The following is a 17,175-nucleotide window of genomic DNA, read 5'->3' on the forward strand; positions in this document are numbered from 1 at the left end:
CAAATAACTGTTGCGACAAAAATTGCTTTGGTAAAGTTGTGTTGCACAGCAAACTAACTAGCAATGTTCTCTCTATGATAAATTGTAGGAAGCTGTCTTACGTTTGTATGATCGTAGTACAGAATGCGCCCATTTGCACTGACTAACGAGATACTCAGCTCTACATTATTCCATTGTGTATTGAATGCCTTGCTGTGCGAGGTTGCTAATAAAAACAGTGAATAAACCGCATTTTTCTGCCTCCTTATGTTTTGCTGAAACAAAGTTGCCGCGTGGCATGGCATGCTGGCTCGCGCATCTCGCACACAAGAAGATAAGCTGCCACGCTGATGCGTTGCATATATGTTAAGAAAATTAGAAGCCATAGGGTGTTGAAGACAAATCTCAAAGCGGAAAACAATCTGGAAAAACTTATGCAAGTGGTGTTGGTTTCCGTTGGCGCCTGCAGAGAAAGTCGTGTGCTCGTCAAGCGCACAGCAGACGACAACCGGGATTGCGTTTCCCGCTCACGCATCAACAAAGCCGTTGCCATGGAAACAGATCTCATTTTTTCTTTCTTTCTTATCGGAGTTCGGCCTACCAAGCACCAGGGGAGAAATTGGCGCTCGTGACGCAATTTACGTTTACTTGGGGGATATACCAGCTGACCTAGCCGTGTCAGTACCGCTTCGTGTTGTCCCTTTCTTCAAGTGTCGTGTTTTGCTTGCGGTAACTTCCCAAAATCATGAATAACCAACTGGCTTACACCCACATTCTGCTATGTTACATGTATTCGGCTTTCCACCGCGAGAAAAAGCGAAGCTGCTCGAGACGATACTCTATCCACCAGTGATATGCTGGACCGGGTAGAAGGCAGGATGGACTAATTGACTTGTTGATTGAGAGGATTTATTAATTTTAACGTTGCAACGCAACACCTGCGATTAAGGAACACCGTAGTGGAGTGGCTCACGAATAATTATGGCCGCACGAAACTATTCAGCGCCAAAACTAAAGCCTAAAGACTTGCACAATTCTAAACACATCACGAACGTTTCTTTTTTTTAGTTTTTTTTTTTCTTCTCGCCTCCGCTGCAATGCGGCAACCAATCGAATCCGACCCTTCGTGCTCGGAACGATAGAAGGTCATAGCAAACCAAGTCGCCGCCGGTGGGTCCGGGAAGAGAGTGGGCGCATTTAAAGGGGCGTTTCACTCCCGTACTGTCGAAGACAGCGCGGTCCCGCTCAGAAGCAGTACTTCTCATTCCCGACAGTGACGCAGTCTGTCCAGTACGGCATGTGTCTATACTCGAATAGCCACAGCACGTAGCAGATGGTCAGCATGACCGGGGTCATCACGACGACGGCCCGCAGCATCTCGGAACCGTGGAGCCACCGTGCGGACAAATTCGCAGCCCGCAGCAGCTGTGAACGCAGGTACCAGCCGGCGTACTTCGGGGTCCGAGTCGCTGCCACCAGCCACGGCTCGATTTCTGTGGCACCGCAGGTGACCTGCTGGAGTGCAGCGAAAAAAAATGAAGGCGCCTTCAACAACCGCACACGTCACTTTGTTAACAATGTTTCTCGTCCCTAATATTAGATTAGCTGGAAGGACAAGAAAACGCACCCACTTAGTGGATTTGTTGCACACCCTGCAAATGCAGTCGGACTGCTGTCCTTGAGGATACTTTGCGACGTGGGTTCGATTCAGATCGGCATCGGAGAATGTTAGGGAATCTTTATTTTTATGCGTTGCATATTGCAATCACTCAGTTCAGCCCTTGGGCGCGGCCGGGCATCCACCATTGAGGGTATGAGCCATTGTTCATTGCTGCGCGTCTCATATGTGGGTCTATTCTCTTTTAAGTTTGCTATGTTTGTTATTAAGTTGCTTCTATTTTTATGCGTTGCATATTGCAATCACTCAGTTCAGCCCTTGGGCGCGGCCAGGCAGCCACCATTGACCTTTAGCGCTACCACGTGACGTGACGTCACGACAGCCGGAGGAAAAGCTGGGTCCCAACTCGCGCAATATACAACGCATTCTTGGCTTAACCAAGCTAAGCCTGGCCATTTTTTTTCCAGTTCGTATTGTTTGCACTGCAAACCTTGGCCAATCTCCCTTCGCGGGCATGTGCCATATGTTGAAAGGAGAAACCTTTTTTTTTAGGCTATCGCTGTTATATTACAGCGATAGCTTACGGACAAGTTTCAATTGCAGGGTAGTCATCTTCGATCGTTAGGCTATCGTCGTTTCACAGCAGGGCGTTGAACTTTACCCGGACATGAGCCATTCGACACTGAACTCGAACCGGAATGCGTGTCGCGATTTTCCAGCTGAACCTGAACAGGAACGATACTTGCGGAGCCATTCTCAACCGCTTCGACCAATTGTTCAAAACGGCTCGGAATGGCTCCGTGCAAAACAATGCAACCGTTCCAAATCAATACAAATGCCTCTAACACATATCTTTTAACTGCTTTCAGAGCAATATGAAAACGACTGCTATTCCGAAAATTCTCGCTAAAAGACCTGAGCAATACAAACTGAACAATGTATTCTGTGAGACGAGCAAGCTCCGGACCTGTCGAGCAGTTCCTCCGTTACTGCATGTATAAAGAGAAGCACGCACATGAGCTTTCCATCTGCGCTGGAGATATTGTGGCTGGTTATGCAAACTTCGTTATGACATGCATAAAAAGTATGCAATAATATAGTAGCGATCAGGCCCCGTTTACTTCGCATCTCGACGTTGCTCTACGAAGAGCTATTGCTGGAATATAGGCGTTTTGAAAGCCATTATCGTTTGTCCGAGTAGATTAACTACAAGGAGTTTCATAGCTAAGCGATAAATTAATAGTACAGTTGGTACAACACATCTAGCGAGCGCGGCTGCCCGCCCTGCCGACCTATAATGTACGCGCAGAAATGGACACAGAACGAAATACACACACAGAAAGAAATAGACAGAATACACCGAAAGAAATAGACAAAAAAATAGACAGCTATAGAGGCAGAAATAAAATACTGAAAACAAAATCGTCAATCATTCGGCGCCTGCAACTTGCCCGTAATTTCGTTCGTATCGCGGCTACCGCGAAGAAAGTTGCGGATTAACTCTGGGACGGGAAAATCCGCGACTTTAAGTTCACCAACAAAGTACAGCCTGTGGATGTTTCACCAATATAGTATCCATGAGTGAACCCGAAAGTGATATGGTATAGTTGGAGAAGAAAACAAGAAGCTTTTAGCAAAATAGTATGGAAATCACTTGTACAATGAAGTTCACCTCTAGAGTGCCCGAATCGAGTATTAGCAACAGCATTAGATACAGGACATAACGGCGCAATTCAAGTAATGGCAGTTTGACTCCGTTTCTTGCGCGATGGCACATTTAATTGGTTTAAAGGGGCCCTGAACCACTTTTTATCCAAGTGGAGAAAGGCATATGAAGTTAATATAGGCTGTTGTAGAAACACTTTGCCGCACAAGGTACTGCAATGCGTTAAGCAGGAGCGGAGTTATTGGTAATCGAACACTGCCTTTGCTGTGCTCTCGTTCCTTCTTCAATGCCTTGCACTGCGAAGGCTACGGCGGAGTGTGGGGCGGGGCCACAACGCTCCACCTTCTAAAAGTCGCCGTGGCGTGCAGTTAAAATTTTTTTCTTTCGTTCACGTATAAGCCACTACTTCCGATTCTGGCGCCTACGACGCGACAAACGCAAGCCAAACGCAGTTGGTTTCAGCGAGCCGCAGTGCGTTCAAAATGGAGGAAGAGATAAGAGGGAGCATAGCGCAACGCGATTGAAGCCAAACCTGGTGGCCCAACACGTGATCGCACGTCAAAGTGCGCGGTCGGCTTACCGTACGGCGGTAATATTTGCGAACGGGGTGGTCGCTTACTTTGAGCAGCAACACGCAGGTTCGTTTTAATTAGATAACAACAATATATCAGCCTTTATATGCGTTGAACATTCTATAGCCGCCACCAAGCGAACGTGTTTAAAAAATAATAAAAAAAATTATGGGGTTTTACGTGCCAAAACGACTTTCTGGTTATGAGGCACGCCGTAGTGGAGGACTCCGGAAATTTTGACCTCCTGGGGTTCTTTAACGTGCACCTAAATCTAAGTACACGAGTGCTTTCGCATTTCGCCCCCATCGAAATGCGGCCGCCGCGGCCGGGGTTCGATCCCGCGACCTCATGCTCAGCAGCCCAACACCATAGCCACTGAGCAACCACGCCGGGTAACGTTTTTAAAGACGGTGAGTTTGATCAGCTGCGGCGCTTCCTCGGCATAGTGGCGACACGGCCTCCGCCGTGAGTGATCTGCTGCGTCTGGGTGCCTAACGACGTGTTTTTTAACGCGATAGTGTTAAGGTTGCCGTGTCGCAGAAAATTCGGCGTCAGACGTCGCATCGGCGAAAATATTTGTTTCCATTCCAAGATGTACAGGGGATGAAAGGTCAAAAGAAACATTTCATGTAACGTAAATCAATTCCTACCTTAATGCAATGATCAACACAGTTTGAAATGTACTGAGGTCATAGTATGAAGTCATCGTGAAATGTTGTTTGATGCAAAATTTTATGAAATAGCGACAGACCGGCGATGTTGCGGCAGTTAGCTAGTGGAATAAGTTATAGGTTGTCTCTGCTTTAGCGGCATGCAAAGCACTATGAGAAAACTTACTCGCTATCAGCTTTCAATTCCATTAAATAGGTTGCTATCTGTGTTTCTGCATGTTGTAAACACAATGACCGACATCAGTAAGTCCACCTGACCTATACGAAAATTGTGAGCATGTACTGCTTCATTCATCATTGACAATAAATAATGTAAGCTTACTTGTCTAAAGTTTTTTGCCAACTGAGGCCTCTCGGTCACCTGGCGACATAATAAAGATATCTGTAGTCATGTTAGAGTAACGTACACACGAATCTCGACCCGGAAGTTGCAAGAAAACGCCCAAAGCCAGCCAGTTAGCAGCCCACCAGCCACTACAGCAGCGGCCATATTGCTCCCTACGTAATGATGATGACATTAGTTTCGATTTTGCCAGCGCCATCTCTCGATAATAAAATTTAGTTCACAACACCCCCGCTCCTCTTATTTCCGTTGCACTGTGGAAGATACACTTTTTCCCTCTCTATATAGGTGTTGCAAGACTGTAGCGCGTATGCTAAGTGCTTTCTTTGTGCCCGACAGGGCTTGAGTGCATGCTTACGCTCATATGCGACAGTCTGACCATGCTACATGGTGCTGACCATTTTTGTCCTTCACTATCTTAGCCGACGGACAGCAGCCACCTCCAACTCGGGCATTTTTGAAGCGCTGTCAATTACTCTACCAAGTCGTCTAACCAGCAGCGGCCAGGAGTGAGCGCGCGTTGGCAAGCGTGCATGTGGTCTAACCCTAAATTTTGCGTGGTTCGAGGCTAGGTGAGCGTTCAGAAGTAGTCTAAATTAGCGAGACCTACCGATAAGCAGGGTGGCCAAAGTTTTAATTCCTACGCGGAGCGTACGTGAGCAGAAAATAGCCGGCTTCTTCCAAAAGTACGTAATCATTATCGAAACTCGAAACACATTTTTGCTTGCATCAGCCTGTTTATTAAACTTCCTCAATATACATAGTAACAGTAGGAAGCAGTGCACACATTCAAACACCCTTCTTGATTGACATCGGCTATTGGTCAACAGCAGCCGCGGATGGGAATCCGCTCTATTAAGAAATAAAGCACCCAAAAGAATCAGGAGTAGGCTTATGTTGAAAAAGAAAGCGTTTGAGAGAAAGGTGACTTCGCGCTCCACTTGCGGGCTCCACGCGCCACGTACGACAGCGAAACACGGCTGAGATGTTCACAGCAGAGTATGCTTTTCGGGGACTACGTTTTTTGACCAAGCCCGAGGGGTGGTTCGGAACCCCTTTAAAGATTACTGAATAAAAGAGGGAAAATGGCTGCTTTAGAGTAGGTACAGCAACATACACAGTGCGTGGCCAAAAAAGAAGCCACAGGTGTTCTGGAGATAAGAACATAACTTGCCTTTTTTATTGTACTGTTTTAATATTTATGGTTATTCCTTCAACCGTAATGAACCAGTTTGAGCTGGTTCGAACCATAACCCAAATCGAAATTAAACGAGCTTCGCGGCTCAGATCCGTGTTAGAGCAACGGCTTATAGCTTACACTGTTTGTCGAACTCGGCGTGTCCGGCCCATCCGGCGCTCGTTTCGACTTCATTGTACACCGCACGAGGCAGGCACCAAAAAGGAGGACGACTGCGAACAACAGCTGCGAGAGAAGGCGCCAGCGGCTGCACCCCGTGGCCCGAGTCGCTGTCGGCAGCGATGGCATGCTTCCTTCGAAGCGGTACTTCATCCACTGCAGTGCACGACAAAGACGAGCCTAAACACCCATGCATTTCACTTTGTAATAGTTCAAAAACACTAAGTTGGAAGGAGAAAACGCCCTGTCACATTTTTACCGCAGTGAGCCTTGACCGATCTGCCCTCGCGATTACATGTCACATTTAAAATGAAAAAAAGAACAGCTATCGCTATTCCTTTACAGCGATAGCTTATCGTTTTACCTTATGCAGACATGTTAGGCGTGTCCACACGTTTTTGTCACCAGTTGGGTTGCTTTGAACGAGCTGGCCTATACCTACAGTATATATCTACAGAGAGTAAGTGACGCTTTAAGAGGTAGTCTCTCACTGCCCTAGTGAACTGTCGCAGGTTAAAGCATATATACAGTAACTCTAACGAGCGTATTTTAAAACATGTAATGGCAAAGATACACCACAAAGGCAAAACATGAGTTTGGTGACACATGCCGCCTCCCCGTTTCAAAGGTGATGCTTGTGTCGTAACTTTTTCGAGGCTTTTCTGTCTCTAGTTTCTTTCAATGTCAAGCACTTCTTGCATAACTGTCTTCATAGTCCACGATAAAGAGTGCCAATTTACCTCTCCAAAGACAATCTAAGCACATCTAAGCATCTAGTTGTGTTTTTCAGTGACAGATGGAGCTGCAACGAATTTGAAATCTCGGCGGCACCATTTGAAAATCTGCAAACATGAGAAATCTCATCGTCGTCGTCGGCTGGCACACTGAGACTCATATATAATTAAACTGAATTCCGCGTGGCAGTCGGCTACATCACAATTTTCACAGGGTTACGAATGTCATGTCAGAGACGTTCACTTTTTACTTTATTGGTGCTGAAAAAGTCAACTTCAATCAGTGCAGTGAAGCTAGCTTTATTTAGTCTTAAGAAACATTTTTTTGTGTGTGTTCTCCAAATTAAGATACCATTCTATATGTATTTCTGGCATTTATTTAACGTGCACATTACACAAATCTGCATTTTGGAGCGTTGCTTCAAAATAAATCGGGAGTCAAAGGCTTGGGGAGGCGTTTTAACATCCGTATACTTCTCTTTGGGAAAGTTTTTTTACACCGATAGCTCATAGCTTACTGCGTGTGCCCGGTCGGGTGAATTCAGCGCGTGCCTGGGCTTGGCTAGCCACAGCGCGTGGTAGGCGGTGGGCACTACAGCACACACCACTACGGCGGCCAACAGCAGCTGCGAGCGCGGAAGCCTCCTCACGCCCTCCACGGCCCGAGGTGCTGCCGACAGCCAAGTCTTGGTTGCATTGGCAGTGAACGTGGCCCACTACAGTGCATGACAAACACGAGTTTAAACATCCGTTCGGTTCGCTTTATTAATAGAGTTTGAATACTTCCAATTGTTATCTGTTTTAGTTTGTGCGAAAACTTCTTATCGTTTGCGAATCACCGGGTTACTGGAGGCGTCACCAAACGACCCGTTTGGTGGCGCCACACGGTGGAGCAGAGCTCAAGTAGGCAAACACAAAGCTATTACGGCAGCAAGGAAGTGCCTTCCAAGCGTACTATGATGCGGCTGTAAATTTTCCAGAGCGGCATGATCCTGAACACGCTGCCTTTTTAACTGTTCTTTTTTCGACAAGAGCACTTGGAACACAAAAAACATATCGGTGATGCTAGGTGGTTAGATGAACCGTCACAAACCGTCCCTACCAACTTCCGGTAACCTGGTATTACGCAGGTGCCCCTACGTATATCAGAATACTGAATAGGCTAAAACTATCTATTATTGCTTCCACTGCAAACCTTCGCCAATCCCGCCTCGCGGGCACGTGCCATCATTAAACATTAGTAACTTTTTGAACATATCGCTCTTTACAGCGACAGCTTACGGACACATTTCAGCCTCCGTATATGGTTTTGTTCCGTAGGCTATCGTCGTTTTACAGCAGGGCGCCGAACCATCGCCTCCACAGAACCACTTGTTCTCGTCGAACGGGAACTTAACCCGAACCGGAATGTGTGCCACCATTATGGAGCTGAACCTGAATAGCAGGAAAACTGTAGAACCGTTCTCAACCGGTTCAGCCAACTGTTCATAATGGCCCGGAACGAAACCAACTCGCTGTTGCATGGTGGTTAATGCACTAAACGGTTAAGGATGGTTTCGTGCACAGCGAAGCAACCGTTGCAATACAAATGCCTCCAAGACTAGTTTCTAACTGCCGTCACCGTAATACACAAAATCGGCTGCTACTTTGAGAATTCTCACTAAACAGCCCGAGCAATACAAAATTAACAGCAATATACTATGTGAGAATGCGATCTCGGAACATGCAATGCGGTTTATTTGTAACTGCATCTTACCATAATACAGTTGCCATCACACATCGCTACAGAAACTAAAAACAGCAAATTTCAAGACCTCACGTATGATAACGTACATGCAACCATCCCTCACTAATATTCCACTGGTTTGTTCTTCTCACTGTGTCTTTATTATTTCAAAATTTTTTTCTATATGTTTACTGTATTTTGCACTTTCATTCAATTTACTTTATACTTTTGCTCTGTGCTTTAATCGTTACTGAACTTCGTACCTTTGTTTCATTGTCTTCTTTATTCGTCCTCCTTTAACAACCGATAACTAGAGTTATTACCCTTCTCTGATGTTCACTTAACGTGTAAATATATTTCTGCACCTATTCTACTGCATTATTTTTTCATGAATTTTGTGCATGCCTGCACTTATTTGTACCAGACTCCTATGTAATACCCTCAGTCAAAGGGCCCTTGGGGGTAACTTGAATAAACAAATAAATAAACGCACAAGAAAAGCTTTTCATCTATGATGGAGGCTTTATGGCTGGTTAAGTAAACTTTCTCTGCGTCAGGTATTAAAATTACGGAAATTATGGTTCGTTTACATCGCATTTCATCGTTGCTCTATAACCAGCCTTCGCAGGGAAGGTAAGGGCGCCTTGAAAGCAATTTCCTTTTTTCTGGGAATGAAAACAAGAAGTTTCATAGCAATGTAATAAATTTCAAATAAAGGAGGCGCAGCTCGAGTGCAATTGCCCACGCTGCGCACTTGCCTACAGTGTAGGCACCGTATTCTGACAAATAGGTGCGCTTCTGAGTTATGCGGAAAAATTATACTGGCGGTATACGGCGTGTACGTGTACGAGAGATATCAGCCATATGGAGATGACTGTACAATAACTAGAAAAAAATGGCACAGTTTATTTCCAGCCACTCGCTTTAATTATTCCGCGCAACCAGAGTCACCCTCCCTTGCTATTGAAGCCCTCGCTGTGTGCCTGCTACGATAGTCAGCACGGAAAAAAATCTTTTTTGAGACACAAATAAATCTTGGCTAGACAGTGTAACTGTCCGTGTTCTAGGAGTCTTGATCGCATCCTCTCGCTGAGGTCATTTTTTCTCAGCTAAGCCGCGAAGTGTAGCGAAGTAGACCTCAATCCACGTTATCATTGCATGCACGCTGCAATCCATTTTCAGTATTATATTCTCTTGCATACATGTGTATTTTGTTTCCTTTCTGACTCCAGAACATATGTAATAGAAATAAACTGGCTGATATAGATGAATAGTGCACTGCAAATCTAGTACCATTTGTTAGTTATGAGGGGTAAACAACTGCAAAGCTAGCAGATTGACAGAGCTGCTCAAATCTGCTTTTCACCCCTCGGCACTCTCGGAGGAGCGTCATCAAAGCCTCACAAACACGGTGCTTTACCGTCCCCTTGCAGCTGCCCAAGTCAATCGCCGAGATTGGACAACGCTCGCCGCATGTGTCTACCAGCTATTTATTTCCTATTTGTCCGCAGTTACGCCTCGAAGTACGTTCTGTGGGGCAGGCGATAAACTTTCCTGGATCTCGAGTATATCTGCAAAACTCATTTGGTTCTAGGAAACTAAATTGTCAACCAGCAGGTGACTGCTACTTGCGCGTCTTTTTGGTCGCATCGTGGCTACCGCGAAGCATACTGCGAATCCACTATGGGATGGGCGAAGGCAAGCCTTTGTATCCACTGGCCCTGTGCAAACTGTGGATACAGTATCGCCAGTGTAGCCCAAGTGGATAACACCCGAAAGCCATACGCTCTAGCGAGATAAAAATCGCCCTTTTAAAGGAAGAATATGCAAATCACTTGCATTATTAAGGTGCTCTTTTATGCCCTAATCGTGGATGAGTGACAGAAGTTGATGCCAAACTTCACGGCGTCTTCCAGGTATTGGCGGTATACCCCCGTTTCTTCTGAGTTCACACGTGGTTCCCTGGTACAAGGGCTGTTGTATACAAAGCAAAATAAAATAGCTTCGTAAGGGTCGGTAATTGTTATGTCCCAGCTATTCTACTCTGGTTAGCTACATCACTGAGCGGCAGTAGATTACTGAAGGGAGGCTTTCTCGAAACAAACTGCCATTTGCAAATAATTGAACTCAAATTCACAAGCAACGTTGTTACCTTAAATTTGCTCGTAAGATAAAATTCAAGACGATCGCAGTGTTGCGCGTGTCAGCGACGGCAACTGGTCAGTGGAAAATAGCATGTACAAACTCAAATCACTGTGATTCTGCCCGTCGTCGATTATTTACAGCAAACTACATAGTATGCGGCAACAACTCATGCGTGTCTGCGGATGAAAACATATCTTGCACTTTTATGGCGCTGTTTTCAAATTTCCCATAATTCCTTAAACCCTATCAATCCGGTTAGAGCCAGTTCGTTATGGTTTAAGGAACTATAAGGAACGGTTATAACATTCGCTCTGAAGGTGAACCTGAACCTAAACGTCTGAACCGTAACCCACACTGAAACGAGTTTCGCAGCTTAGAACCCTGTTGCGGAGTTACGGCTTATAGCTTACTCTGTCTGTCAAACTCGGCGCATCTGGCACATCCGGCGTTCGCTTCAACTTGACCAGCCACAGCGCCAGGCAGGCACCCGTAACGACGGTGACAGTCAACAGTAGCTGCGTCAGTAGGAGACTCCTGGCGCACTTCATGGCCTCAGTCTCAGCCGGAAGCGATGGCTCGTTTGCTTTGGCACGGAATTTAATCCACTGCAGTGCATGACAAAAAAATAATCTCAACATCCGTACAAGTCACTGTTAACGTCTCTTGCGATGCGTAACGTACGTTAACGCGAAGTTACTTCATATCAACCACTGCGAACCTTGGTCGATTGGCCTCGCGTGTGCGTGCCATATCTAGAAGGCAACAAAAAAAACTGCTATCGCTGTTATTTTACAGCGATAGCTTACGGACACCTTCAAGCAGCGCATTTTCCTTCTTGCTAAACTATCGCTATTGTTTTACAGCGATGGCTTATAGCTTACTGCACGTGCCGCTTCCGGCGCATCCGGTGCATGCCTAGACTTGGCCAGCCACAGGGCGTAATAGGCGGCCAGCACAACGGCGCCCATCACGACGACGACCAAGTGCAGCTGCGAGCGCAGAAGCCAGCTGCTGCGCTCCGCGACCCGAGTCACTGCGGGCAACCATGACGTGCTTGTTTTGGCGGCGGCCCACGGGACCCACTACAGTGAACGACAAAGACGAGTCGACATTCATTTCATTCACTTGGCAATAACGGTTTAACATTTGTAATAGTCAATATTAACCATGCGGAAAAGCAAGTAAATTTTAACTCTTCCCACAGCGAATTTTGGCCGATCCCTATCAAGGGTAGTGCTCCATTTAAGAGGTAACAACCTTAAGCTATCGGTGTCATTTCACCGCGATCGCTTACGGACGCGTTGTCACCCCCGTACATATTTCTTAAATGCGCCTGTGACGAGTACGTGACGCTCCTCGGTATTATCTTCGTTGTCCCGTGTTGCAAATGGGTCGCAAGCCCCAAGGGTAGCGTTGGCCTGGCGGCCTGGGGCACAAATGGAAGCATCCGAAGGTGGCAAAGCATGAGTCGACTGCTAACAGAACAACTTGTTTATTCTAGCATTGCAGAAGAGCGGCCGTTCAGGTCGACCGAAGTGGAGAAACGGGAGAGCACACTACTCGACGGAAGAATTCGGAGCCTCTTGGCGTCCGGGGGCAGCTGCTTTTATACTCTCGGAGTCGAGGGCAAGAAGGAACGCCTCGTCAGAGGGGCACGTGACGGCGCCGCTCGGGCACGGTGAGACGAGTGTAGTGACGGATCCGCCGGGCCGGCGCCGGTCAGACCTCCTCGCTTCACACTTGGGGAGCTCCTCTCCCCAGCTGCCGCGCTTTGACAAGCGTGGGCACCAACATGCACAGGCGCACACACGCACACACTAAGACACGTGGCATTGAAACATGCCTGGACGCGCTTGGCGGGGAGGCGTTGCGGCAGCGCTGAACGGGCCGAAATGTCCGCCGCTTTGAATGAAGCCCCGGCGTCCGTTGCATCCGCGCCGGCTATACCACGCGTCGTAGGCGAAACGTAACACCCGCCATACCCGACGGACCTTTAGGTTCCGTGAGCAACATTTACCACTGCACCAAATAAACACCGACGAGCACAGCTATCGTCTAACTACCATAGCACAGCTGCTCGCGGTCAGTCATCGTTCACCACCACCACGCTACGGAGCGTCCCTGCGACGGAGGGTGCCTCAAGCCCTTCCTCGTCCACGAACCCAGGCGGCTCGAGACAACACCATCGCTGTTTTCCAGTGACATCTTGTAGAATCAAGCGTGACTGTGTGAAACAAATAAATTCCATCAGTTCTACGGGCATTCCAGGAGCATTTTCGCCGTCGTCTTCGTCGCCGTGATGCCCCAAATAAGATTTAAGTGCGAGGGGCATTAGCGACCCCCGCGCCCTATATAGGTGGTCATGTGATGTACTGCGTGTTCGAGAGAAAGAATGCGAGAACGAGAGAAGACGGGTGTCCGAATGATGCACGCCGCCGTCCCGCGTGCCCAATGTTGTAGGTCACATGATGGAGACTGCACTGCATCACGGCCGAGATAGGGAAGGAGAGCAGGGAAAGCCCACGTCTCCTCTAGCTAGGCCGTGGCTACCCGCGCGGCCGCGCACATACGCAGCCCACCCACCTTATGCTGGAGGTAATATGATGCGGGTGCCAAGGCGAAGGGCGAGGCGAGACAGATGTGGCTTCAAGCGGGCTGTCTTTCCACGCACCTTATGTTGGAGGTACCGTAATCTCTCATGCAGACATAGCACAGTTGAACTACTAAACCGAACTGCAGCATTAAACTTTTACATTGAGACAAGTACGCTCGCTCCCCGCTGACGACGCTCCGGTCACCACGCCTTCGTATTTTCCCCATATCCATTCCTGTATTTCCATCTTTCTAAAGCCGTCTATATTCTACAGCGATAGCTTAGAACGAAACGTGTTGACGTTCATTGAGACAAGCCAATCTCTCAAGATTGTCTAATATTCCCTTTCCCACATTGTTGGTAATAAGGAAATTCTAGAAGTGATGTATCTTCCTGTAACTCCAAGAGAGGCACAAAGAGGGTCAGTGTGAGCGTTGAATCTAGAGTTAATTATTGCACGCAGTGCTTCTTCTGCAACAAAAAGTTTCATCATATTAGTTTCATTACATTCGACTGAGCTGTAGCCCAACGCAACTTGTATATACCTCTGGCCAACCAAAACCATGGTGAAAATTTAAGTCTTGTGGCTTAGCCACTACAGCCAACGACAAGGACGTCTTTCAGCCTTTGTACACTTCCATGTCTATCAATATATCGCAGCCTACAGAGACAAAGTCAAATATGCGAAACCACGATAGCCACAGCGACAGCTTGACTTACACACAACGTTTATATGCAGAACACCGTCTTATACGTTTTTTCTAGCTTCAATATTATGTAAATTCAAACAGCTGTAAAGCAAATTGGCGTTTTTCTGCCTTTTATCAGAAAAGCTACTTTCGGCAGGGAAGTGAAAAGAGCATCCTACTTCTTGTTTGTCCCGTATACAAGATGAGAAGGACGACATTTTGCTTATGGAGTAAAACTAATTATCTGCGGCGATAAAATTCAAGGGTAACTCCGCGACTATCTGATGATGTACTTCTCTCAACGATATCGTTCGCGCGTGTAGTGCACCGCGTGAAAAGTGCGTAAACTCTAATAAAGTGCACTATAGTCTCTAATGCGAAGCACTGCTTACACGAAGAATCAGTCCACGGCCAGCCAAGCCAGGGGATCCTCAATTTGAAAACAAAAAGAGAAAGAACTCCACGTACAAAAGGTCAGTAAAACGCGATGAAGTGAAATAAGCAAGACGCGCGCTTGGTTCGCTACAGTTGGAGACGTGAATGAGCGACGGAGCTGCATTAAAGCAAGAAATAATGCTATACTCCACTTTTGCGTCGCCAACGCCAGTGGGCGCTTCGGCAAACTGTGGATCCTGTCTTGCATGCTGCTTCGTAGATCGAGCTGTGCTAAGCGGCTGGTCTTGCTCGAACCGAAGCTTCCACCTGCATATCATTTAAGGTAAAAAATATGTCTCGAGGTTATTATCGTAATCGCAAATGAGAAACAGGCCTAACTTTTCAGCCATTGAGTAGCGTTGATTCTTTGAAACCCTTTGAAACGCTGCTCTCGCGCGCGCGATACACGCGGGCCCTCCTTTCAATTCTTGCCAAGGTTGACGACTGGGCGTGTTGGTATAGCATATTGGAGGTTGGAATGCGCAACAGTTTGACGATACACACAGAAGAGACACACACCACAGAACGCACCAATTCGCGTTCTTTTTCGCGTTTCGTGCCACAAATTTCAAACGCGAAAAACAATATACAACTCGGCGAAAATGTACCCAGCCGGAAATTTTGAATATCATGTTTCCGAATGCGATGCGCAATATTACATTGGATCTTACGCAAGTATACAAGTACTTAAGTGAGACAATTAATTTTGACTAATTAACAACCACTAACAAAAAAAAATCACCGTTGAGCGCAAGGCGAGTGATACCAAAACACCGTTGGTCCCATAGTCTCTTAACCTTTTTTAACAGCTTGGCCTGCGTTAGCTGGGACGCACGGTATGCACCCTCCTGAGAGAGAGAGAGAGAGAGAGAGAGAGGGGGGGAAGGCAGAGAAGTTACCGAGACGCACGTCCGGTTCGGGGGCCTGAAAACACTCGAAAATGGGAGCAAAGCAGTATTCTTTCAACAGAAGCCACCAGTTAATTGTGCTAGATTAGATCACCGGTATTCACGCGTTCTTTTCATTTTGTTTTTTTTCTGCATAGGTGTACTCGCCGCAAGAACACCAGCAGCTAAACGGAATGTGCTATATATTTGCAAGTTGTGTGGGCTCTATAGTGGACTTCACCATCACAAGATGGCACAACCTGCTCTCAGCGTCTCCGGTATTCCGTAAAGGGCAATCTAGTTTATCCCTAAACTTAGCGTTTTTGGAATACCAGGTTACTATGGCGGCAACAGTGCTGGTAGCGACACCTTGTGATGGAGAGCTTATAAGTAGAGAGCACGCAAATGTGATATGACAATGACCCACCATATTCTACTTAAGATGGCCACGGCACCAAATTTTCGAGCTTCAATTATGTAGCGCACGTTCAAACGTGCGCGTCCCACAAGCTGGCAAAATTTCAGCGCATTCCGTGGAGCGCAACATTTGTATTCGAATGTTGTTTTTTATGTCGAGCTAAACAGTAACAGCGGCCGACCAACGCTAAGTAGTGACGAAATGAATTGGCTCTCCCAGAAACGGCTCCTTCGGGTAACAGAAGCCAATCTCAAGAGCCGTCGTTTTTTGCAATGCTAGCACCGGAAGCAATTGTAGCAGCTGAAAATACGTCATGGCCGCCATGTGTCGTTTTGTTTTTGCATGTGCTCTTCAGCTGTTTTCTGCTGATCGTGCGTGCGTGCGTGCGTGCGTGCGTGCGTGCGTGCGTGCGTGCGCGCGTGTGTGTGTGTGTGTGTGTGTGTGTGTGTGTGTGTGTGTGTGTGTGTGTGTGTGTGTGTGTGTGTGTGTGTGTGTGTGTGTGTGTGTGTGTGTGTGTGTGTGCGCGCACGTCACCCCCCTGCCATGCGGAGCTAAAAAAATTCTATATTCTCTGTTATTCTGCAGAGACTGGTCATCCGACCTTACGGCAAAGCTTTTGGTCCGCGCAAAACGAATTAAACGCGATTCAATTAAACGCCTTGTTAGCGTACGGTCAGGCGAGTTTTTCGTGCGGCTACACCGACAGATGCCAAAAAAACTTCGTATCAGGTGCGATCGTCTCCTGAAATTGAAACTGTGCCGGCGCACCTCTTTTCTGCAACAAGTCCCGCGGGCGTCCGCTTCCAAAGCCTCTCGACGTCTTGCGAGTCTTCGCTGCGGACTCTGATGGAGCGGAGCACCACCGAGGACCTCCGCGGTTGGCAGTGGCCGTCCACTGCAACGGTCGATCAATTTATTTGCGCCAACGTGTATGTGTTGTTAGGAGTGTCGCTCCGCATGCCGACACATCGTTGAACACGTAAATATTCGACGAGCTGCAGTACACTACAATGTACACAAATGATCTTAAAAACTATTCAAAATTGATTTCTAGCGCACCATGCACTTGCCCTACTTCACATTTTATTTCGAGGCAAGGTCGCACATTGCGCTCCTGATGGCTCGATAGAAATGTTATCGTTGTTACTTACCTGGTTTGTCAAGACTCCTTGATCAGCACACAGCTGCGAGGTTGCCTTTATCTAGGCTTATCTACGCCACCTTGCAGCGAGTGATGTCCAAAACATGGTAGCCATGATGTCTTCGTCGTCCCTTTCCGTGTTTTTAATACAGCAAAGCATGACCTTCGAGATTGGCCTTCTCTAAGTGCTGGGAAGGCGGG

General features: G+C 47.1%; 1 protein-coding gene across 7 annotated transcripts in view; it reads right to left on the minus strand.

Moving 5' to 3' along the window:
• Window positions 1-847: 847 nt before the first annotated feature.
• The window catches only part of LOC139048867 (uncharacterized), a 77,255-nt gene continuing 60,927 nt past the window's right edge, over window positions 848-17,175 (minus strand). For 3 of the 7 annotated variants that reach the window (XM_070523760.1, XM_070523757.1, XM_070523756.1), the window contains 7 exons: window positions 16,602-16,728; window positions 14,681-14,795; window positions 11,693-11,893; window positions 11,222-11,416; window positions 7,459-7,656; window positions 6,168-6,362; window positions 849-1,494 (listed from right to left, as the gene is read on the minus strand). In XM_070523760.1, the coding sequence (XP_070379861.1) occupies window positions 1,225-1,494; window positions 6,168-6,362; window positions 7,459-7,656; window positions 11,222-11,416; window positions 11,693-11,893; window positions 14,681-14,795; window positions 16,602-16,728 (1,301 nt within the window). In that variant the 3' untranslated portion in view covers window positions 849-1,224. Of the gene's footprint in view, window positions 1,495-6,167; window positions 6,363-7,458; window positions 7,657-11,221; window positions 11,417-11,692; window positions 11,894-14,680; window positions 14,796-16,601; window positions 16,729-17,175 lie in introns of all 7 variants that reach the window. The other 4 variants (XM_070523755.1, XM_070523754.1, XM_070523758.1 and 1 more) reach the window with 4 other exon arrangements.

The sequence above is a fragment of the Dermacentor albipictus genome, chromosome 8 (genome assembly GCF_038994185.2).
Source record: "Dermacentor albipictus isolate Rhodes 1998 colony chromosome 8, USDA_Dalb.pri_finalv2, whole genome shotgun sequence".
Taxonomy (NCBI): domain Eukaryota; kingdom Metazoa; phylum Arthropoda; class Arachnida; order Ixodida; family Ixodidae; genus Dermacentor; species Dermacentor albipictus.